The sequence below is a fragment of the Microcaecilia unicolor genome, chromosome 2 (assembly GCF_901765095.1).
Source record: "Microcaecilia unicolor chromosome 2, aMicUni1.1, whole genome shotgun sequence".
Lineage (NCBI taxonomy): Eukaryota > Metazoa > Chordata > Amphibia > Gymnophiona > Siphonopidae > Microcaecilia > Microcaecilia unicolor.
In genome coordinates, this window is record NC_044032.1 from 248,825,654 (window position 1) to 248,850,006 (window position 24,353).

Sequence of the window (24,353 nt, forward strand, 5' to 3'; positions counted from 1 at the left end):
GCTAATTGTGAGTTCCAAGAGAAAATTATTTTTTACTAATATTTTCTCCAGAAGTATAACCCAATGTTTACGTTGACACACTGATCTTATTGGACACCCATTAGGGCGTATGACATTAATCCTACTGTCCTCTATGTTGGTCGTGTCAGAATGATCTTGGTTCTTTCACACACAAAAGATTGCTCTTGTATTCGCCTTTTTTGGATGAACTTGCATTTGTAAGACCTACCAGTGCCTCTGACATTCAATTTAAATTATTCTGCATTCTGTATGCTTTCAGGAGATTCTATCTTGTGATCAATGTTATCCTTCTGGCTATTGCCTTAAATCTGATAATAGGTTCATGGAGAAATATATCCAATGTTTCTTTCAATGCTTGGTGGAATACTGTTGGTACTACATATAGGTTTGAGGGGTACACTGTTAAAACAAATCTCATTGTATATCTAAATTTAAAGATAAATGGTCTTGTCATCTTATATTGTTTGTACTTCTTGATTGTCCACGTTACCTTTCTCTGTTATTGTTATACTGTTTATTTTTGTATTTTTATATGCAAATATTAAATAAACTGACTTTAAAAAAAACCCCACAAGAAGCAGCATTAAAATCTGACCCCTGCCTGGCTTTCGTCTGCTTCACTCCGTCCGCAGATCAACGGGAGCGCACACCCACACACCTCTAGTCTCCATATCTGGTAACATGGATGTAGGACAGCACTAATATGGCCAAAAGAAGCTATAGGAACACTTGAAAGTCCCACCCAGAGGCTAGACGAACTAAAGAAGAATGGAAGAGAAACTGCTGTCCGAATTTCCGCAGTAATATCTGTGTAACGCATTGAGTTCTGCTTCTTAATTGCCACACTTGGGGGCATATGTTTGTTAAGTTTAAGATGAAGGGAAGAAGTTTGTGCGATTCATTGGGTTCGGCGCGCGGAGCGCGTCGTCACCAGGCGCCGCCGCGTCTCTCGTTGTTACTGAGAGCAGACCTCGTGTGCTGCTGATCTCTACCTATCAGGAAGCAGACGACTTATTTCCATAATATCAGGGGGGCTTCTCAGTAAGTGGATTCTTCACCGACTAGTGCTGGTCTGATCCACGATAGTGACAGCCACTTGAGCCTCATCACTACGTATCTAAAGCACACTTTCCCCTAGTCTACTCCTCCTCCCATACGAGGAGGCACCATGAAGACACTAAACTCTCCCCAGTACACACAGCCCTTACCCGGAACTTGAGTCTTGGCCTAAAATACCTTGCCTGTGACACCGCCCTCCCCCCCCCCCCCCCATTAATCAAAATGGCGCCCAAAGCTTAACAGGCTACTTCCGGTTCACACCTTTTTTCTCCTAAAACACATAAATTAAGCTATTGAACTCCGATAGGAGGGCTTCACATACGTATACATATAACGTACTTTTCTAGGGCCTCTTTTACTATTAAATTACCGAGCGCCCCCCCCCCCCATCTCCTTCCTTCGCATCCCCCACTCTGTGTGTTCTGCTTCTGTACCTTCCGCCACACCATAGATGTCCGCAGGAGTCGGCACGGCAGAGCACAAACGGAAGTGACGTACTGGGAGGGGCAGGGAAAGAGGTCGCGCGCTTCCTGTTTCCGGCGCGGTGCGGTTTGGCGGCGGCAGAGTGGCGATGGCGGAGATCCCGGGGCTGGAATCCCAGCGGCGACAAGTGGAAGGAGATGAGGGGGAGGAGGGGCGGCAGCGGCGATTACTGGCCGGAGAGAGCTGGTGAGCGGGGCCCTTCTCCGCGTGGGTTTGTATGTTTTAACAGCTAGGGACCTTTCTGTGCCTGTTTTGCTCTTTGTACCTCCACGACCCGGCTCCACACTCAGGCTCTATAGAAACTCTCCCTCAGCGCATCTCTGTTCACACTGCGCTTTTCTTTGCAGCCGGTCTGTAGTGTGGGCGTGCGCCCATACACTTTTTGATAGCTCTGTACAATCCCCCCCCCCCCCCCCCCCGGGCTGCAGTTATATCGCTTCTCATCCGTAAGATGATGCTTGCTGTCCTTTCTTCGGTCTACCCTCCCCTTCTTGCAGACGGTCATCTCGGGGTCAGCGCCTCCAGATAGGGTTCATTGTTGTGCATGACGTGACTGGAATGTACTCTTAAGCTCCTGTGTATGCTGAGTAAGATATATGTGTGTGTGAATATGTATTGGGGGCTTGGGATGCAGTCTTGTGTTCCACGAAGTCCTGTAACGCCCAGAGCTTTTGTCATGCCATGTTTTACTGTCGGCTGTTAATAAAGTTCTGAATGGAATTCGTGTGTGCCTTGTTTCGGATTGTGGAAGGTCTACAGTGTTCAGAAGGTCCAATTATATAACTTGGAAGACTTTAGGTTTGCTGATGAAAGCGCTTTTCTTGCCAAGCTCGTCTGGCTGAGCTGAGTAGCATGGATCAATATTTTCCACGTTCTTATTTTGATAATTCAAAACCTTTTTAGAAAAAGAGAGCAGCAGCTCGACTTGTTCATATATATCTCAGCATTAGTGTTTCACTGCCCTAGAGAAATTATTGCAGGCAGTGCTAGTGCAAAACAGCACTTTACAAAACCAGAACACTGTACTAATGATTTTATAGTGAGAATACTTAAGGGAAACTTTAAAACAATACAGACCTTTGAAGTCAAAATGATTAAATATTTTCACACCCACCAGACAGGACTTAAAGATCTGGGTTTTCTAGCCCATTATAAACTATTAAATTTCACTGCATATCTCCCTGTCAGTCATCCTCTCAGCCCTCTCTGTTTCTCACCTAGCCCACCCCTCCCTCATCCTTTCAGTCTGTCACTGAAATACTTTGATGTTTCACTTATATATGCTGTTACTTATCAAAATTAGCTTATTTCTGATCTGACGAAGAAGGGCTACCTTCGAAAGCGAATCAAAAAATGTATTAAGTTAGTCCAATAAAAAAGGTATTATCTTATTTTCTTTTCTATGTTTTATTTTATTCTATTTCTATTGACTGCTTTTAGAAGTGGACTACATACATAGTAGATGACGGCAGAAAAAGACCTGCACAGTCCATCCAGTCTGCCCAACAAGATAACTCATATTTGCTGCTTTTTGTGTATACCCTACTTTGATTTGTACCTGTGCTCTTCAGGGCACAGACCGTATAAGTCTGCCCAGCACTATCCCCGCCTCCCAACCATCAGCCCCGCCTCCCAGCCACCGGCTCTGGCACAGACCGTATAAGTCTGCCCAGCACTATCCTCGCCTCCCAACCATCAGCCCCGCCTCCCAACCACCGGCTCTGGCACAGACCGTATAAGTCTGCCCAGCACTATCCTCACCTCCCAACCACCAGCCCTGCCTCCCAACCACCGGCTCTGGCACAGACCGTACAAGTCTGTCCAGCACTATCCCCGCCTCCCAACCACCAGTCCCACTTCCCACCACCGGCTCTGGCACAGACCATATAAGTCTGCCCAGCACTATCCCCGCCTCTCAACCACCAGCCCCGCCTCCCGATCTTGACAAAGCTCCTGGGGATCCATTCCTTCGGCACAGGATTCCTTTATGCTTATCCCATGCATGTTTGAATTCCATTACCGTTTTCATTTCCACCACCTCCCGCGGGAGGGCATTCCAAGCATCCACTACTCTCTCCATGAAAAAATACTTCCTGACATTTTTCTTGAGTCTGCCCCCCTTCAATCTCATTTCATGTCCTCTCGTTCTACCATCTTCCCATCTCCGGAAAAGGTTCGTTTGCGGATTAATACTTTTCAAATATTTGAACGTCTGTATCATATCACCCCTGTTTCTTCTTTCCTCCAGAGTATACATGTTTAGTTCAGCAAGTCTCTCCTCATAAGTCTTGTAACGCAAATTCCATACCATTCTCGTAGCTTTTCTTTGCACCACTTCAATTCTAACACGGCTACCACATCTCTCTGCTTAATAAACAAGCCTAATTTTTTTTCCAGAGATGTCCATGAGACCACACATTCATTCATCCTTCAGATGCTTCAGGTTTCCAAACAGAGTGCCTAGCCCCCCCCCCAATTTTTTTTTGTTTTTATTTTGGTTAAAGGAGCCTTATGCTAAATGTTATGTATTGCCAGATAGATCACATTGCTATAGCTTAATTTTGAAGAGGATAAATGGCAATCTCTGAGCAGATTCCCACTAAATTAGAAGAACAGGGGAAATAGGGGCTGCCAGATACAAATTGAAATTGAACACCGGAATGAGGAGTTCTCTCTATTTGCCATGACACAGCAGGAAGTATGTAGAAGGCCTGAGTATCAGTGTCTCTCCCTTGTCTATGGTTTAGTTTCTTTTTCACTTATCCTTTCTGGTTTTCAGAAGGAAGGGATAGGTCTGTTTCTGTTTTGCATTAGTTTCTAGCTTTGCTTAAATTGTCTAGTTTTTTTTTTCTATTTCCTTTGATTTGCAGTAGTAGTGACCCATAAAAGACTAGAAATATATTTTAACAAGAAATAAACATTAGCCAACCCCCCAAAAATGGTAGGAGCCCATGGAATTTATCCATTTTAAAATTTTTTAAACTTGTGTTGGGTACTTTTTTTTTTTTTTAATTATCCTTATTTTTCCTTTTATTTGAACTTTCTTCCCACATCTCCTTCCAGGTATTATACCCACTTTCCCATCATCTCCTTCTGTCCTTATCTCCAAGCCTGATCCACTTTTCTGTTTCACCTTATTACTTTTCCTGTGTGGTCTGCAGCAGTGGCTCCTCCTTTTGCAGCCCTACAAAAGCCTTAGAGAACTACATTTTTGTTGCCTTGTATTGACTTTTCAATTTCTTTAACACAGGGCTGTTTAAATCTCCCTGAAGGGTTATTGCATTTAGGGGCTAATGCTCAAAGCTGGCCGCAAAAGCCTACAATAGAACAGCAACACAAACAAATAACAAGCTGAAGAGCCCTAGCTGCTTTAGCCTTTCCTCATAGGGAAGTTGTCTCATCCCCTTTATCATTTTCGTTGCCCTTCTCTGTACCTTTTCTAATTCTACTGTATCTTTTTTGAGGTACAGTGACCAGAATTGCGCACAACATTCAATGTGCAGTCGCATTGTGGAGTGATATAAAGGCATTGTAACGTCCTCGTATTTGTTTTCTATTCCTTTTCTAATAATACCTAACATTCCATTTGCTTTCTTAGCCGTCGCACATTGAACAGAGGGTTTCAATGTATCATCAACAATTACGCCTAAATTCCTTTCCTGTTCGGTGAATCCTAATGTGGAACCTTGCATTATGTATCTATAATTTGGGTTCCTCTTTCCCACGTGCATCACTGTGCACTTGCTTGTATTAAACGTCATCTGTCATTTAGAAGTCCAGTCTCCCAGCCTCGTAAGGTCCTCTTGTAATTTTTCACAGTCCTCTTGCAATTTAACAACTTTGAATAATTTTGTTTCGTTGGCAAATTTAATTACCGCACTAGTTACTTCCATCTCTAGATCATTTATAAATATGTTAAAAAGCAGCGGTCCCAGCACAGACCCCTGGGGAACCCCACTGTCTACCATTCTCCATTGAGAATACTGACCATTTAACCCTACTCTCTCTTTTCTATCTTTTAACCAGTTTTTAATCAACAGTAGGACACTACCTCCCATGGCTCTCCAATTTCCTCTGGAGTCTTTCATGAGGTACTTTGTCAAATGCCTTTTGAAAATTCAGATACTGAATATTGACTGGCTCACCTTTACCACATGTTTGTTCACCCCTTCAAAGAAATGTAATAGATTGGTGAGGCAAGATTTCCCTTCGCTAAATCCATGTTGGTTTTGTCGCATTTGTTTTTCCTGGCACTGACGTCAGGCTCACCGGTCTGTAATTTCCCGGATCTCCTCTGGAACCTTTTTTAAAAAATTGGCGTTACATTGGCCACCCTCAAAGCTTCCAGTATAGTGCTTGATTTTGAAGATAAGTTACATATTACTAGCAGTAGTTCCACAAGTTCATTTTTCAATTCTGTCAGTACTCTGGGATGAATACTATTTGGTCCAGGAGATTTGCTACTCTTCAGTTTGTCAAATTGAGCCTTCCTGACTCAAGAAACATGCCAGGAAGTATTTTTTCATGGAGAGAGTGGTGAATACTTGGAATGCCCTCCCACGGGAGGTGTTGGAGATGAAAACGGTAACAGAATTCAAAAATGCGTGGGATAAACATAAAGGAATCCTGTTCAGAAGGAATGGATCCTCAGAAGCTTAGCGGAGATTGGGTGGCAGAGCCGGTGGTGGGAGGTGGGGCTAGTGCTGGGCAGACTTCTACTGTCTGTGCCCTGAAAATGGCAGATACAAATCAAGATCAGGTATACACATAAAGTAGCACATATGAGTTTATCTTGTTGGGCAGACTGGATGGACCGTACAGGTCTTTCTCTGTCATCATCTACTATGTTAACAGCAATGCTCAAAGCAAATCATATACAAATGTTGGCATGGTTAATTTGCACTATTAAACCGAAAGTAGAGGGAGGAGCGTGCCTGTCTCGTGAGCACCAAGGTTTTGCAGAAAGTGCAGCTTTTGTGCACATACCTAGGCAAAACCAGGAATGCAAGCACACATCAGCTCCTGTTGTAGGTTTAAATATGAGCCTTTTAAAAATTGTTTGCACTTGAAAGTTTGAAAGGCTCATATCTAGATGCAGAAGAACATGCACTGATGTGTGCTTTCAGTTTTGTTTGGCTATGCACATGTTTGTTTCTTACTATCTGTGCTTAAAACTTGCACAGGCCTCTTTCCACTTGTAAAAGAAGACAAAACCCACAGCTCAATGTGAAAAATTGACAAGAAATCTTGTCAAAACGTTCTATGCTGCCTCTGATCTGGCAAAACACATTTTAGCATTATAGGCCATCTTTCCTTCTGTGCATTATGAAGGAATACTTACTGACTTCATTAACATCCATTTAAATAAATTTCAATACAATTTGCAACCTTCTGTATCGTGCACGTTAACACCCATGCCCAAACCCTCTGAGCATTCGGCATACAATAATGTGCGTGCACACCCGGCATTAACACTGGCATTAGTTTTTAGCCTTGGCCTCTTAGTTTAAAGTTACTCTGACTTGTCTTTTCCACTAGTTTTCTCTGGAGGTACAGGTCACCTCTAGACATTTTTTTTGAGTAGAAGAAGGTGGAAGATGTCCAGGGTCAGCCAAGGAAAAATAACACAAGCACGTTGTCTTTCACTCTCAGAAAATATTATCCCTTGAATCAGACTGTTACACTTGGAGGCATATTTTCAAAGCACTTAGCCTTCCAAAGTTCCATAGGTTTCTATGGAACTTTGGAAGGTTAAGTGCTTTGAAAATATGCCTCTTGGTTTGTAGCCTGTGTCCTAGAAAGTAAATGTCATTAGTCACCATAAGGAGCTTGGATTTTTCTCATTCTCTCTGCCTTGTTCCTTCTGTATTTTGCCTTTAACCCACTCTCTGTGTCCTCTCTTTTCTTGTGTCTTTCCATCCATTATGGTGCTGTATGTAAATTGGATTTACTGATACATTTATAGAAGGGTGTACTTTTGAACTTGCTTTATTTTATTTCAGAATTTATCCATAGTTTGATGTTGTAGTCAACTATTGTGATATTTTCTTGTGACCTGCTTTTGTTCAAATATTTGTTTGAGGGAGATGGTATACAAGTGTATCATAATTTAATCACTCTTTTACAGATTTGGGAATCATGGCTCACCATAGGGTCTGTGCAGAAAGCCACCGTGAGCCTTCCTGCAGAGTTATTGTGGGGTGTGTACACTTGTTGTTAGGGGCAGAATGCAGAGAGGGCTTGAGCATGAGTTAAATTTGTGCGAAAGACATGGTTGCATGCTATATTAAAATGTACGGTAATGAGTTTAAGTATTCCATGCAATATTGAGTGCTTTTGACCTGCACACAGTGTGAGAAATTTTTTGCCAGGTCTAGGGCAGTATAGGAGGGTTTGCGGAGAGGTTTTCTAGTCGGTTTTAGAGATTTAATTGCCAGTTTTGTCATATTTTGCCAGGAGAAGGAAGCCCCTGCAAATTTTGAAGGTAAATTGAGGTTACAAAGATGTGCGCATGTCCAGACAAAACTGAAGGTGTCAGCATATGGCGGCGCCTATTCTTCTGTGCCTAAATACGAGCCTTGCAAAATTTTAATGTGCAAGCAGTTTTTACAAGGCTCATATTTAGGCACAGTTGAATAAGCACCAGTGTGTGTTTATACTTTTTTTGTTTGGACATGCACACAAGAAGCTGCACTTACTACAAAATCTTTGTGAACATACCATTCATGTCATATTCTGCTATATCTCCATAGGATTTATTGCGAATTACAAAGACGAGAGCATCTTTTTCAGTTGAATTACACAAAACCCAAATCATTTCAAACTACATTGATTCTAAATCTGTAAATAATAGTCTTCAGTTGTTTTCTAAAAACAAAATAAGACCATATAGATCTAAGTTGATACTGCAAATCATTCCAAATTTTAACCGCCAAATACTGATACAAATTAGAAGTTTAACATTTTTAAAAGAAGGAAACAACAAGAGATTAGTATTGATCCCATGGGAAGTACATCTGGTAGATAACCTCAAATATTTTATTTATTATTTGTTTATTTATGGTTCATTTATATCCCACATTTTCCCACTCATATTTTGAAAGACTAACAGAATTTTGGCCAGCCAAAGCTTTAAAAAAAAATCATACAAATTGAAATATTTCCTCAAATTATTACTTTAAAAGGAGTGAAGCCTGTGAAAACTGGGATTACTTTAATCAGTGGGATTTGAATTAGAGACTTGTTAAATAACTTCTGGTTTTTAAAAGAGAATGTAATCAGATGTATTATTTCTAACTAATATTGGACAATGTATTGTCCTTGAAGAAGCCAACCAGATGATCAATGTGGAATAATGAATTAGACGAGTAATATCTGGGGATAATTGGGTTAATACCACGGGTTTTTTTTCTGTTTACTGTTTAATTGATCTCCTTATCTTGTTTTACTCTCCCCATTTAGTGGTCTAAGGAAGAGAATAGAATTACCTGATTGAAATAATTCCTATATATTACTTTCTCTGTATTTCCAGCAAGTTGTTTTATCGCTTGTAAAAATTTAAATGGTTATAAATAACACATTTTTTTAAAACCCCCCATACAAATCACTTTAAACTTAATTTGTAAATTAACTGGAAACCAGCGCAGCTTTCTAAAAAGAGGAATCGCTATTTCAAATCTACCAACTCTTAAAATCAGTCTTGTGGCCATATTCTGAAGCAACTGCAGTCTTTGTAACAACTTAGATGTTAAGTTCTCAAAAGTGAATTACAGTGGTCAGTATACATCAGCAAGACCAATATAAACAATGAAAGCAGACTGAAAAAAATATATAAAAATAAATAATGTAACAAGTTTATTAAAACAAAACCCAGAGGTGATTAAAACAATACCCGACATGGCCATCTACATTCTACATCTACATTCTACATCTAAACCAACTAATATTGATCCCTTCTAATTTGATTATGTTAATCACATTATCACTATTGGTCATTATATCTTACCTGTTTTATTTTGTGTTATGTAAATAATTCTACTGACCTATCTACCTAATTTCTTACACAGTAATATGTTAAATTAGACCATACCCCTTACTCTGTTTATGATTATACCTTTTGCAGCATAGTGTAAGCCACATTGAGCCTGCAAATAGGTGGGAAAATGTGGGGTACAAATGCAGCAAATAAATAAATGGACACAGATCAACTTAATAAGGTGAATCAGTAGCTCTTATCCGAGATTCAACCACAAAAATCAGACCAGCTTGAGAGTTTGCTGTTAAATCATGAATTATTATAGATTTATTGCAAACTGAGTGGGCATTAAAATAGAGACATTGAATAGGCACATACTTATCTGAAGAAACATCATGTTCAGGTGATAAATGTTACATGAAGATTATTAAACTATCTTACTATGAAACATGTGTGAACGTGTCCAGTATACCCTCCCCCAATTAGCCGCAAATTTTCTGCTCATATTTGTATACCATTAGCTTGCTGAATGGTATGGTATGACATTTGTGATAGAATCTATTCTCAGTCATCCACATGCAGCTCTACCATGAGCATTTCTGAATGGGCCCCTATGTGATTATTATTTTAGCAAGATACTGCAATGATTTGCTATGGTTTTTTGGTAGCCTACAGTACCAGTCTTCATGCAGTTTTCATCCAGGTACTAGCCAGGTCTGATCCTGCTTTAATATCCAAATTCTGACAGGTTTAGGCTTACTCAGGATGGTGGTGCTAAGGTGAAGCCCTGTGTACATGCAATAAAAGGTATCTTCAGAGGTGACTAAAATGGAATTGTTGAAACCTGCCAGGCCTTTCTGAGGATGTGCTAGTGGAGGACTGCCAATTAAAGACAGCATGCTGGCATGACCCAGCGTGAGGCAACTGGAGAAGAGAATCTGCTAGTTCAATCCAGTGCAGGCCCTGCTGGGCTGTCAGAGTAAAGGTATGTAGTTGGAGATAGGAAGAAGCTTCAGGGAGATTGGGTGGAAGAAAATGGAATCAACTACAAAAGTAAAGGAAGAAAGTAAGTAATAATAATAAAAAGTGCCATCCGATTGCTTCTTGCCCTTTTGACTAAGTTCAACTTTTTAAAAAGTGCCATATAAAATGAGCAAAAGAAGAGCATGTTATTAAAAAAGGTTATTCTGTTTAGGAGGACAAGAAGCCATAGATACTATGAATTGATGTATGACAATAATTGTATTATGTTTTCTAAATTACTTAGGGTTGTACCTTGGTATAAGGAAGGTGTCTAGAAATAAATAAAAAAACTAAGTTGAAAAAAAAATACAAAAACCACAGTCAAAGTCAAAATAAAAAAGCAACAAAAGTAGTTTGTTAAAAAGATTTTTCCCAAATCCTGTAAATTTTGACATCTGACTTTGCTTATTAGTTTTTCACTTTTGGATAAGACAGCATACATCACATCCATCTTAATCCAGGCCACGAGAACTCTGCTCTTTCTCAGTTATTAGAAGTCTCTGCTCTGAATCCGGTGAGCTTGTTAGTGGGTTAGTGTTTGGCAGGAGAAGGGGGTAGGTCAGCATGTGGGGCAGTGGATGTGCTTTAGGATTACAGTTGCTAAATATTCTTTGGACTTTTGGTCTAATGTACTTCTCTAGCTTATCTTGTTACACCACAGCAACCAGTTTTTCCCATTGCTCTTTTTCTCCTGCTCTCTCCCTCCTGTAGTGTATCCTGCCATTCCCTGTGATAGGTTCACCAGTGAAGTAAGGCCCTATGTCTCACAGCTCTCTGCACTTTTTTGCAGGTACCTGTTGGATTATCGCTGGTACCAACAATGGAAAACTTACGTGGACTCAGGGGACCAGAACTCTAGCTTCTTCCCAGGACGCATCAATAATGCAGAGCTCTTTGAAGGTAGGAAGCCAAGAATTTTTCTGACTCCTTTAACTCTCCGTCCAGTCATAGTCTGATGACATTGCTGCATCTTTCTGCAGCTGTTAGCATGTATTCAGCTGGCAGGGTCATCAGGGGGTGACAGCTTGTTCCAGACGTGTTGTTCGTGACTCCCAAGCTTGCAATGAAAGGCACTCTCCTTACTCATAAACTGAGAATAAACCCAGTATCTAATGACTATCCAGATTTTTTTGTTTGTTTTTTTGGGCTGCTTTTACTTGGAGGGAAATGTTCTGACAGTGGCTGACTCTGATATCACTTGTGCCATAGTGGGTCTGGTACGTTCAGTTCTACAGCAACAGCAGATCCCAGTTTCTAGAGGGAACATAGAAAATGAAGGCAGATAAAGACCATATTGTCTATCCAGTTGTCTACCCAGTCTGCCTATCCATACCATATTCTATCCTTCCCTCTTCCTGTAGAGATCCTATGTATTTATCCTAGGCTTTCTTGAATTCAGATACGGTTTTCATCTCCATCACCTCCACTGGGAGGCTGTTCCACAAATTCTTCACTCTTTCTTCAGGTTACTTCTGAGTTTTTCCCTTTTACCTTCATCCTATTCCCCCTCATTCCAGAGCTTCCTTTCAATAGAAAAAGCCTTGCCTCCTGTGCATCTATGCCACATAAGTATTTCAAATTCTCTATCATATTTCCCCTCTCCTGCCTTTCTTCCAAAGTGTGTATGTGTATGTATATATATATATATATATATATATATATATATATATATATATATATATTGAAATCTTTAAGTTTGTCCCCATAGACTTTGTCAAAGACCACTGACCATTTTAATAGCCACCCTCTGGACCGACTCCATCCTGTTTTATATCTTTTTCAAGATGCAGTCTCCAGAATTGTACAGCAAGAAAAAGCAGTGAGGGGTGTCAAAAAGTCTTTATTGCTCATCAATACTAAATGTCTGTTGCAGAAAGACTTGACGGCTGTGTTTTGGCGGGTGTGCCTGCGTCGGAAGCTTTGTTGCTTTGCAGTTGGCGGTTTAGGATAAACATAGCAATAACTGTGGCTGCACATAGTGTGACGAATGTAGTACAAACGAGCATCTTTCAAAACATCACCATAAATGGGTTATATGTTTTGCATTGTTTTTGTTTGAGTCTGAGCATTGACAGCATTTTGAGCAGTGTTGTAATCGATTTAAACCACTGGATCAGGGATAATTTTGAATTTGAATTTAGCCTTTTTCAATAGTAGCTCAAGGCGAGATACATTTGGCTACATTTTGTTTCTGAAGGGCTTGCAGTCTGTCTTCCTGGATTGGCCCATGTTTCCAATATTTCTAGCAACCCTTAGCAGTTCTGGTAAACAGTGGATTCAAAATTCTTACGCTGGTCTGTATGGCATGAGCTTGAAGTGCCTTGCTGGAAGAGTACATTAATGGCAGTCTGAAGAGGCCAACACAATAGCTTAAAAAAATGCAGTGTTTTGGTCCACTTGGTAAAAAAGTTATCTTCTATCAACAAATGTGTTGGGGTGGTAGAGGTCCTAGAATTTCTAGAATTTGCCTTCAGAGTCATTAAAGGTTATCTGTACATTGAGCCTATTAATTTTTGGGAGGCATGACCACTGTAGTCTGTCTGGGACACATATCTAGCTCTGACTTTCTCTGTAATGATGTGCAATAAAATTACTGTGACAAGAGGCAAATATAATTTCCCCTCTCACTAGCCACTCCTCACCATCTCCCATTCGTCCCCAGATCTAATACCTTTACCAGATGTACCTCTGCACTACTTTCCTCCACACTATGTTACGAGCCCAGATTTATTATACTTAGGTATCATCTGTGATTATAGGCTGTAATTTCTTTCAAGCTAGGGACCCAATCCAACCACCTCAGAAACCCTTCCTGCTCATTAAGTTGCTAACCTTTCCATTTTTGCGCTGTTTCTATCCTAGCTCCAGAACACAACCGAACTGCCAAATGATGCACTGATGCATCCTAATCTAATGACTGTCATGCACAGAAAACAGACCATTGGATCCAAGGGCAAATCACCTCTGTGCATTTTTCATACATAAGTACCACCTCTTTCCAGAAATTCTGGACCAGTGGGCACTCCCACTACATACATACATATTGGCCTTCTTGCCCACATCCTCTCCAGCAGTTCGCAGGCATATTCTGAAACATACATTGGAGCTGCTCTAGGGTACTTCTTAATATCTTATATCCCTGTTACACTATATTAGCAGCAACCAATGTCATAGCTACTCTCTTAAAGAATTGCTCTTGCCCTTAGCTTGTACATACTCTGCCTTGGTCCTTCTCCCATGCCTGCACAGAAGCAAAATCTCAATAGTCTCTGTTGCAGCATCCTGTAAAGTACAGAGATTAAGCCCTCAATACTTTACTGGTCATATACACTAGTGTTTCCCAAGTCCAGTCCTGGAGCACCCCTTGCCAGTCAGGTTTTCAGGATATGTACACTTAATATGCATGAACTTGATTTGCATATATTGCCTCCATTATAAGCAAACCTTTTTCATGCATATCCTGAATACCTGACTGGCAAGAGGTACTCCAGGACTGGACTTGGGAAACACTGTTATACACTGTCTTGGACTTAGAATCCTCTCTTCAAGATCCTATAAAATGTTTCCTCCTAGCATATAATGTTTTACTGCTGGTATTGGTATGTATCCTTACTGTGTAGCCCATACCTTTCTTGTAGTCTGTCATAGCTACCAAAGATTCCCTTTTTATCCAAAACATGCCCTACAGTAATCAAACACCTTTGTCCCTTTGTAAGTTGCTTAAATTTTCTCACTTCACTGTCCTTCTGGCTCCTAAGAGATCTTGTTTCGACTTCTAGGATTGGGCAATTGAGGCTGTCTCTGCTTCTCCCTCCTTATCTAATGTGGCCTCAGTCTGTTCAGAGGAGCAATCATTGAAGGAGCTGTTATGAGGAAGAGCTTCTGTCTGAGGAAGGGGATGAACTGAAAATACTGAGGTTGTTTCATAAAGAGGGGCTCAGTACACTTAGTTCTGAGGCACTGGTGGTGCTTTGCATTGAGGAGCCTTATGCTTTGGCATAAGGAGTTCCATCTTCGTCAATCATGAGCAGGCTTAGAGGTCCTTCAAACACCTTCCCGATGCATCCAGACATTTTACAGCAGAATGGGTTTCACCGGACATGGGGCTCAGAGTGGGAAGAGCCTTGACTCGCCACTACCTGTTGGTTCTGGAGGAGAAAGATAAATAAATTGCAGCTTCCCAGGGTGGACTCCCTTGTTATGGCGGTGACTAAGAAGATCACCTTGCTGGTGGAAGGAGGCATTGCCATAAAAAACTTACAGGATAGGAAACTAGAAGGCTCATTGAAACAAGCCTTTGAAATGGCCTCTTTGGGCCTTTAGCTGTCGGTGTGCAGATTGTTTATGGTAAGAGCACAGTTCAGGGCTTTGCCTTTCTGTCTCGCCACGGCACCAAGAATGTTTACCAAGGATATAATGGTGGTGGTGGCCTTCCTTTGGCGCCAGAGAATCAGAATTCACCCGTTTCTTGACTGGCTAATTCATGCATTGTCCTGTTTGGACAGCGTGATGGCGACACAGTTGTCCATCTTCTGCAGTCATTGGATTGGGTGATCAATTTTGAGAAGAGCAGACTAACTCAGTCACAGATTTTGAAGTGTATGGGCATTCTATTTGACCCAGCAAGAGAGGATCTTTCTCATGGAATGCATGAGATCGAAGCTGGTTCAACAGATCTGTCTCCTCCTTAGTCAAGGCAAACCCAGGGTGGTGCCCCTCCCATCCTCCACCCACCTTGCAGTTGCATACCCTTATAGAATAGGGCATAGAGATCCTATGCATGTTAAGTACTAATTAACTTCACATTTATACACAAGGGATGCGTAACTGCGAGAACACAGTTAAAGAATTACCTTTCATGATTGTACCTGAGGCAGTGGAGGGTTAAATAACTCTACAGGAAATTAGGGAAGAACATTAATGCACCTAATGACTACCAACTAAAATTTATGAGGACCCTGTAAAGCACAACAGACGTAGAATGGCTACCCAACATACAGGAAAATACATTGTCAATAGATTAGACCTCAGAGAGAATACAATGCATGAGAGAAGTGATCTACAAAAAAATTAGGCGCGTGGCTGAATGCTTGATAGTTTAAGCTTTACCATGAAGAAATGTAGAGTGATGTATTTGGGGTACAGGAATCCAAAGGAACTGCATGTGATAAAGAGATGAGAAGCTGTTGTGAATTGACAAGGAGAGGAACCTCAGGATGGTAGTGTTTGAGAATCTCAAGGTGGTGAAACAATGTGATAATGTGGTGGCCTGGGCCAGAAGGATGCATAGCAGCATTGAGAGAGGCATAACCAGCAGAAAGAAGGCGGTGATAATCCCTCTGTACAAATCATTGGCGAGACCATATTTACAATACAGTGTTCAATTGTGGAGGCTGTATTTTGCTAAGGGCATAAAGACTCCAAGCCATTCAGAGGAAAGCGACCAAAATGGTATGGAATCTGCAGTAGAAAACATATGAGAAAAAACTGGACTTGAAGAGGTATATCCCAGAGGAGAGAGAGGACAGGGGAGATATGTTACAGACATTTAAATACTTGAAAAATATTCAGGAACAAAGCAGTCATTTTCAAAAACAAAGATACTATAGTACTAGAGGACATGAAATAAAGTTTCAACGAGGGAAACATAAAAGTAGCATCAAGAAGTACTTTTTCACAGAGAGGGTGGTGGATGCCTGGAATGTTCTTCCTTAGGAAGTGGAGGAGACAAAATGGTGTGGAATAAACAGATTCCCTGCATGGCATGAAGATGGAAAAAAGGTATAGTGCATTTCTACTCCTAGTAAAACTTAACTTTTACATTTTAAGGAGTGGAAAACAAAAAGGCCTTGAAAGGTATAAGGCTATACTGGGTGTCGGTTACAACCCTAAAGACAAGGGGCAGGGGGGAGTAACACAGGGTTGCACGTACAACCCAGTCCACTTTTCTGGACATACTGGATTGTACATCATTTATTATGTTACTATAGAAGTGTAAACTTCAAAATTGTAGAATGGCCTGAAGTGACAATACAAGTATTTAGAAACCTGGTTATGAAGAGCCTCAAACTGAAAGAGCTCTATTCTGGTGGGAGTGGCTAATTATTCACTGGGCTTACATTTCTTCATCTAGTCCTGGCAAACTATTAAAAAAATTTTTTTTTTAATTATTAGGCAGATGTAACGTCACAATAGTTAATAATAACAAGAAGAACCCTTCTCCTTCCTGAGGGAATCCATGATAATGTTCACCAAAAACCAACTTTCTTACCCACAGGATGTGCTGATAGAATATACAATTTTATATATATATATATATATATATATATATATATATATATATTCACACACACACACAAACATATACACAGTGCAGTCCGCTTAAGTGCAATATATATATATATATATATTCACACACACACACAAACATATACACAGTGCAGTCCGCTTAAGTGCAATATATATATATATATATATTCACACACACACACAAACATATACACAGTGCAGTCCGCTTAAGTGCAAGAGTCTGGGACCAAAGAAATGCATGCTGTTAACCAGAGTGTGCACTTAACCATTGTGACCCAAAGAAGCTTGACATCTGATAAACATATGTACAGTACTGTTATTATACGTACAGTCTCAGTTAACTGACATTAGGCTTACTTGAAGTAATCAGTTATAGTCCTCTGTACACTCTTGGGTCTGTGAGTTCCATAGACTACGTCTGATAGACGGTAAAAACTGTCATAGCACTGACATCCAGTGGCCTCCAGATAGGCCCGCACGGTGTCGAGACTCTCCAGCGCTCTTGCAAAAGTGACAGGAGGAGGTTGTTGAATTTCGTCAGCATATGCCTCGCTGCTCATTTCTTCATCTGTTCCATCATCAGCCGTTGTTGCCTGTGTGTAGGCGCATATCTCGACGACAGTGCTGTCTTCAGCTGTTTGTAGATCGTAATCAACAGCCTGTGTAGCGATGGAACTCCTCTTCAGTAACACCGGCTGGGATGTCAATAACCTCTTCATCTGACGCATTTGCAACAGCTGCATCTGTTTTGTCCCTCTCCACATCCTTAACAAAGCTTGCCCACTTCTAGCAGTTCACAATGGTTGCCTGTGTAACATGATTCCAGGCTTCTTTCTGCATATGTAGGGAATCCAACAGTGATAGATTACGAGCCAGTTCAACAGCACATTTATCCTTGCCAGTCTGGTCATCCATAACGCTCATCAGATGATGTAGCACAGGAGCCCGATAATGTTGTTTGAAATTAGCTATGTTGCCCTGATCCATAGGTTTGATCAGAGAGGTAGTGTTTGGTGGCAGGAAGACCACCTTGACGTTAGACAGCCTGATATCATCACTGTGTGCAGCACAATTATCACAAAGCAGCAAAATCTGACGCTTTTGTGCCCACGTTCTAGTGTCTAACTTCTTTAGCCACTGCTTCCAAATTTCCCCAGTCAACCATGAATTTGCGTTAGCCTCTTATGACACAGGAAGTCGCTTAACTTTCTTGAAGCAACGGGGCTGTTTGCTCTTTCCAATGACGAGGGGTTCCAACTTCTCACTCCCATCCATATTGCAGCAAAGGAGGATCGTCAGTCGGTCCTTCGATGTTTTACCTCCTGTAGTTTCGGCATGTTTGAATGCAAGTGTTCCATCAGGAATCGCTCGCCAGTAGAGATCATTTTTGTCAGCATTGAAAATGTCACGAGGTGCAAACTCGTTCAAGATGGTAGGAAGAACTGAAACAACCCAATTTTCAGCTCCAAAGTCATCAGTGTCTTGTTTCTCACCATGCTGTTTCTTGAATTTTATGCTGTTCCTCTCCTTCCATCTTTCCAACCATCCAACAGTGGCTTTGAATTCAGTTAGTCCAAGACTTTCAGCTAGCTGGTTAGCTTTCTCCATAAGCAGTGGACCACTGACAGAAAACTGTCTGCTCCTGACTTGAGAAAACCACCGAAGAAGAGCATCTTCTACCTCCTCAGCTTTTCCCGGCCGTTTTTGTTTCCATTGTGGATTTGTATTGTTTTGCCAGTCTTCCAGAAGCTGGTCTTTCTGTTTCAAGACACGTGAAATTTGACTGGGATTGACACCATATTCTTTAGCAATAGATGCATGACTTTGTTTTCTAATTTTTTAAGAACTTCTATTCGTTTAGCCAGTTAGTCTTACAGTTCCGCCACGATGACGACCCCAATGTACGCTCTAACAACATTCTTTTGCTTATTCTGCCTGTGGCAGTTAGAGGCAGTAAATTTGAAATCTCATTGGTTGTCACGCGCCAATCGACTTCCATATTCCATGCGTGCGCTTATGCGGAGTCTTTCCTGCAGAGGAGTGGTCTGTGCTAAACCGAAGTTTTGTCGCCATAGAAATTGATGGTTGCAAAAACGGGACCGAAGTACGGCATGCAGTTAAACAGAGCATGCGCTTATCCGACGTGCAGTTAAATGGAGTGCACTGTGTGTGTGTGTGTGTGTGTGTATGTATGTGTATATCTATTTATATATATCTATATATCTATATATATTTATATCTCTATATGTCTATATATATATCTATATCTATATGTCTATATTTATATCTATCTATATATCTATATTTATATATATATATCTATATATATATATATCTATATATATATCGTATCTATATAACCTCCTGAAGATAGAGCAAACAGGCAATAAGAAGGGAGCATATGTAACCAAAGATGAGTTAATGCTAAATAAAATGGCTAGCTGTAAGAAAAGACAAAATCTCCATATACTATGAATTCACTAGAAGAGAAGTAGCATCCCACACTCTTGGATAATTGCCTCAAAACTGTACAAAATAAACCCTGGACTGATCAAGTACAAACAGCTTACCATGAAAATATGGTAAACTATACTGTCTGAATTACGAATATTTCAGGGATGGTCTCTGTCACCACTCTTGGTTTATCTAGCACTAACACTCCTGAGTTCTCTTTCAATGGGGTATGACTTTAATCCTTAATCCAGAGACACTGTGATCCTCAGGTTTACTCCTGCTGGAATTCTGTGCAAAAAATTTGCAAATTCTGCAAGCTTTTGTCATTTAAACAATAATGCACCCACAGCCCTCCATCTTTGTTCCTATCCCCCCCTGCACCCACAATTCATCTTAAAGCCCCCCCCCTCCCTGTACAGATACCACCCATTTTATTTTTTCTAGTCCTCTCCCTGCATACACATTTCATCTAACTTACAGCTCCCTTCCCTTTACAGATACCAACCTTATTTATTTTTCCTCCCTACACTCGCCTTAAATCCACCATATGGCCCCCCCCCCCTACACAGGTACCATTCACTTTTTCCAGCCCCCCACACTCCATCTTTTTCCAGTCTCCCCAACCCCCGTACTTGCTGGTCCAGCGCAGGAGTTGCTGCAGAGGTGTACAACGGGAGTACCTCTTGGGGCAGGAAATAATGCCACTCTTGAATGCCTTCTGCCACTGTTCTGGCCAGTGTCCACTTCTTCAAAATGGCCACCGAGACTTCCTACGGCAGCCTCATGAGATTGCCGCTTGACGTCTTGGCAGCCATTTTGAAGAGGTGCCGGTAGCAGCAAGAGTAGTGACGGGGCAGGAAAGAGTAGGATTCTTTCCTGCCCCCAAAGAGGCCACTAGATCATCAGGGCATGTTAAGGTAGGCCTGGAAAGGACCTACAGAGATTCAGGAGAGGACGGGGCAACCAGCTGTCCTTTACCGCAGTCCCCTTTCCCGTGGGGACAGGGGAAAAAGGAAATTCTGCACTGTGCAGTCGTGCAAAACTCCAGCAGGACTACACGCCTCTTCTTTGTAGATGATTGGAAGCGTTGCAGCTCCTGTGATCGTCGCTTTTTGTTGCAGATAGCATGAGAATGAATTTTGGCCTGAGCAAATATGTTAACAGGAAAATTAAGTAAAATTTGAAATCTCTCTTGACTGAAGATTTGAGCGGTGAGATGTATATTGCTGCATAAGAATAGAGGAAGGTGCAACAAGTTCAGCACAAATTATTGAGAGAAAAGATCAGCCTGGACTATTAAAGGAGACAAATTGATATTGAAAGGTGCTTTAACAGCATAGAATAATAAATTATCAACCTGCTTGCAATTCCTATACTCTCAGTTTTGGATTTATGAACCGGCATCATAAAGATGTTGAAAGATTGGATGTACGAACAAGAAAACACCTCCATGCCCATGATGTATTTCAATACAAATTAGTGTATGCAGAGATTAAATGTGAAGAGCAAAAGGAGGAATGGGCTTTATGGAAATAATTAGTAGCTCTGTATGTATACCATAGGCTTCAGGCATGAACAGATTCAAATGCTGAAGAAATGCTGAAGTCCAGAAGTAAACATCAACAATCTGTCTCCATCCTAACACTTGGATAAGCGTTAACATGAGCAGAAGGAGTGAATGAGATCCACCGTCATGCAGGGGGAAAGAAGCAACAGTTTAAGCTATTTAAAGAATCAGATTAACAAACAAAGAAAAGCAAGTGATAAATGCAGAAATAGAGAAAGATCAAGTAGTAACATTGTATTAGAGGAGGGTGTGCTAGAGCTGAGCACACAATTTTCCTCATGCAAGTGTAAGGAAACAGTTTTGTTCCCCAGTGCAGTAACCAAATAATATGCAAATAAGTTGTGCACAAAACTGTGGAGTAACATGGGAAAGTATGCTGGAAGCATGTGCACTCGGATTTGGTTAGCATTAGATATATTTTGTGCACGACAAAAAGATTGTATTGCAACTCGGTTGCATGTTCATACGTGTGCACATGAGCCAGAATGCTATTCTGGGCGTAAATATTGTTGGGTTTGGGGACAGTTGTAGCCATGCAGAGGGTTTTACAGTGCATGTATTAGAATTTTTTTCTGTTTTCTCAGCAACCACTTAGAATTTCAGCGTGAAATTTTACGGCTTTATTTGTTATCTGCGTTCATATGCTGAGTGGAATGAGGTTATCTTTAAACATGGTAGAGTTAGACTTTTTAGCGTGACCACCCAATGATTTTCGCATGTTTAACAATGCTTGCACTGTAAACCTACCATTTATTTAAAAAAAAAAAAAAGTGGGGTTATCATCTTATTGTTAATGATGTCGCAATGATGTAGACTTTTGTAAAAACAAATTATTCAAATTATTATTTCATAATATAATTTGGCTATCTATCACAAGCTCCACCCAAAGCCACAAACAGTTGCCAAACTCAAGAAAGCGCTGCAGATGATCTGGGGCAGCCTGCCACAGGGACCGATCGACAAGAATGTTAAGAACTTCCCAAAGCAACTGAAGGCCTATGTTAAAGCTGGGGATGGAAACTGAGTATTTATAATGACTGCAAAATTCTGACACATTGTATCATTTGAATGATGTTATTTTACTATGTTTTAACTAGGTGGTAATGCTAAAATGTCGGCAACATCAACATAGCTTAAGATAATTCAATGTTGTTTAATAGTAGTATGTATGAGGATTAAAGTACATATGATTTCTTGCTGGAATTCAGTGTTTGCTGAGAACTGCAAGAAAAAACTGTAGGGGGTTACTTTTTCTTTCTGTCATCCTGTGTGTGAGATAGATAATAGATAGCTCTATAGAGACTCCTAAAGTCCCAGCAATACAATCGAAATCAAGAAAGTAGTCCCAATTATATTGAGTGCCACTGAAAAGGATGTACTGACAATCCTTATGTTTATATTTTTTATATCCTATCAACTCCATCAGGAAGCTTGTTAGCACAATGTATATACTAAGGAGACTCTAGCAGTAAATTTGCAAGTGTAAATATTAAACATATCCTGGCTTTGGATGAAGATTCATTTTTGCCACAGAGAGGAATTTGTATATCTCTTTAGACTAGGGCACTTTAAATCAATTCAACAAGTCCCTGCTATCTATATCATGCCACCTGTCTCTGCATGTGCACACCCAGCTGCAGGGCTCTGGTAATCACAAGGACTGCAGCTGTGCGTTAGTAGATGGTAACAGGCTCCTGTGACAGTTACAAGTGACCTAAGTGGCCCAGAGAAGGGATTCAACACAGGAGACAGTTGGCATCAGGCTGGGGAAATAATGAGTAGTGTGGTGGGAATCAGGAGGTGGGGGGAAGTTTTGCAAAGAGACTTGCTAATAAAAAATCTAATCATCCTTTCCTTAAAAGAGCTTATACTTTAAGTGAAAACCTGAAGTAATGGGAAGTAAAGTGACTTGCCAAAAGTCATAAGGAGTGTTAGTGGAAGAAGTGAAATGTAAACCCTGTGTTATGATCGTGGTCAGAACCCCTCTCAAACTTACCTTTTGCCTGGGGGTCAGCTTTTTCGCTGGCTTCTGTTCTGTTTTTCTGTCCTGTTTGAGCTAGCTCTCTCTCTTTCTGTGCTGGCTGCTGCCAGCATGGGGCTAATTGTCTCACTTCACTGCAGCTGTGGGTGTAGTCTGAGTTGCTCTAACTCTCTTTGGGTGTACTGGCTTCAAGAGCTTCTCGGTGTTGCATTGGTGTGGATTGGGCCTGTATGGGTTTCAGTGTGCTCTCTGGGTCAGTGTGCTGTTGCCTGGGTCTAGGGAGTGTGACATCATCAGGGAGGGCCTTGATAAGGAAGTGGTGGTGTTTCCTTCAGGGCCTTTGCAACGGTGGTGTTTGCTTTAGGTAGGGTGGTGCAGTGTGCACTTCTGACTTTGTGTCTAGTTTCCCTGCTTGCTTTTGTTAAGGGCCAGGTTAGTGTTAGTGCAGTGTGCACTGGTGACTGTGTGTTTAGCTTTCCTGTTTTTCCCTCTTGGTTTTGGAAGCATTGCTGTGTGTAGGGCTTTGGAAGCTCTGTTTCTGTTAGAAGTACTTCAGGGTTTGGTGTTGTTAGGAACACTACAGATTTTGCTGTTAGAAGTACTTCAGGGTTTGGTGTTGTTAGGAACACTACAGATTTTGCTGTTAGAAGTACTTCAGGGTTTGGTGTTGTTAGGAACACTACAGATTTTGCTGTTAGAAGTACTTCTGGAGTTTGTGCTATTGGGAGCATTGCAGTCTTTGCTGTTTGGGTTTTGGGTGCTGTAGAAAGCACTTCAGTTTGCTGTTAGAAGTACTTCTGGGTTTGGTGCTGTTAGAGGCACTTCAGTTCGCTGTGAGCAGTACGTCAGTAGCTTGGTGCTTAGTGGAACCTGGGTTAGGTTAGTGCGGTGGTGCACTGCTGTAGCGTGGTGGGGGCTTAGGAAGCTCCTTTGCTAGCGTGTGTTTGCTTTCCTGCTTTTTCCTTGTGCCTTCCCTGTCTTCCCTTTTAGTGCTAGGAGCTCTTTTGGTTGTTTGGTGCATAGGAGCACCTTAGTTAGTTTAGAGTTGTAGAGCACTGCTTGTAGCTTGGTGCTTAGTAGCACCTGTGTTAGCTTGTGTATTTAGTTCCCTGCTTTGTTAGTTTAGGGCTTAGGAAGTCCCTTTCTTGAGCAGGGCTTAGGAGCTCCTGTTTAGTATAGGGCTTAGGAAGTCCTTTTGTCAGTTTACTGTTAGGAACACTCCTGCTGGTTTAGGGCTTGGGAGCACGTAGATCAGTTTAGGTTTAGGAGTACTTCTGTTTCCAGTCCTGGTCCCTGTGTCATCCGGTATCCAGTAAGTTCTGCCGGCTACTCGAACCCAGGAGCTCAACTCCTGGGGGGCTTAGTAGCTAAGTGCAGGTGAAGCTGTGTGGACCAGTCCGGTGTGCTCCAGTCTGGGGGATTCCAGTCTAGTGTTCCAGTCCAGGGGGTTCCAGTTCTGTGTCCTCCAGTCCGGGGAGTTC

The 24,353-nt window shown here is 41.3% G+C and overlaps 1 protein-coding gene across 3 annotated transcripts in view; it reads left to right on the top strand.

The window, feature by feature from the left end:
- The first annotated feature begins 1,625 nt into the window (after positions 1-1,625).
- Positions 1,626-24,353, top strand: part of USP11 (ubiquitin specific peptidase 11) — a 168,419-nt gene continuing 145,691 nt past the window's right edge. Inside the window, exons 1-2 of one of the 3 annotated variants that reach the window (XM_030193883.1) lie at positions 1,626-1,774; positions 11,352-11,461. In XM_030193883.1, the coding sequence (XP_030049743.1) occupies positions 1,701-1,774; positions 11,352-11,461 (184 nt within the window). In that variant the 5' untranslated portion in view covers positions 1,626-1,700. Of the gene's footprint in view, positions 1,779-11,351; positions 11,462-24,353 lie in introns of all 3 variants that reach the window. The other 2 variants (XM_030193882.1, XM_030193884.1) reach the window with 2 other exon arrangements.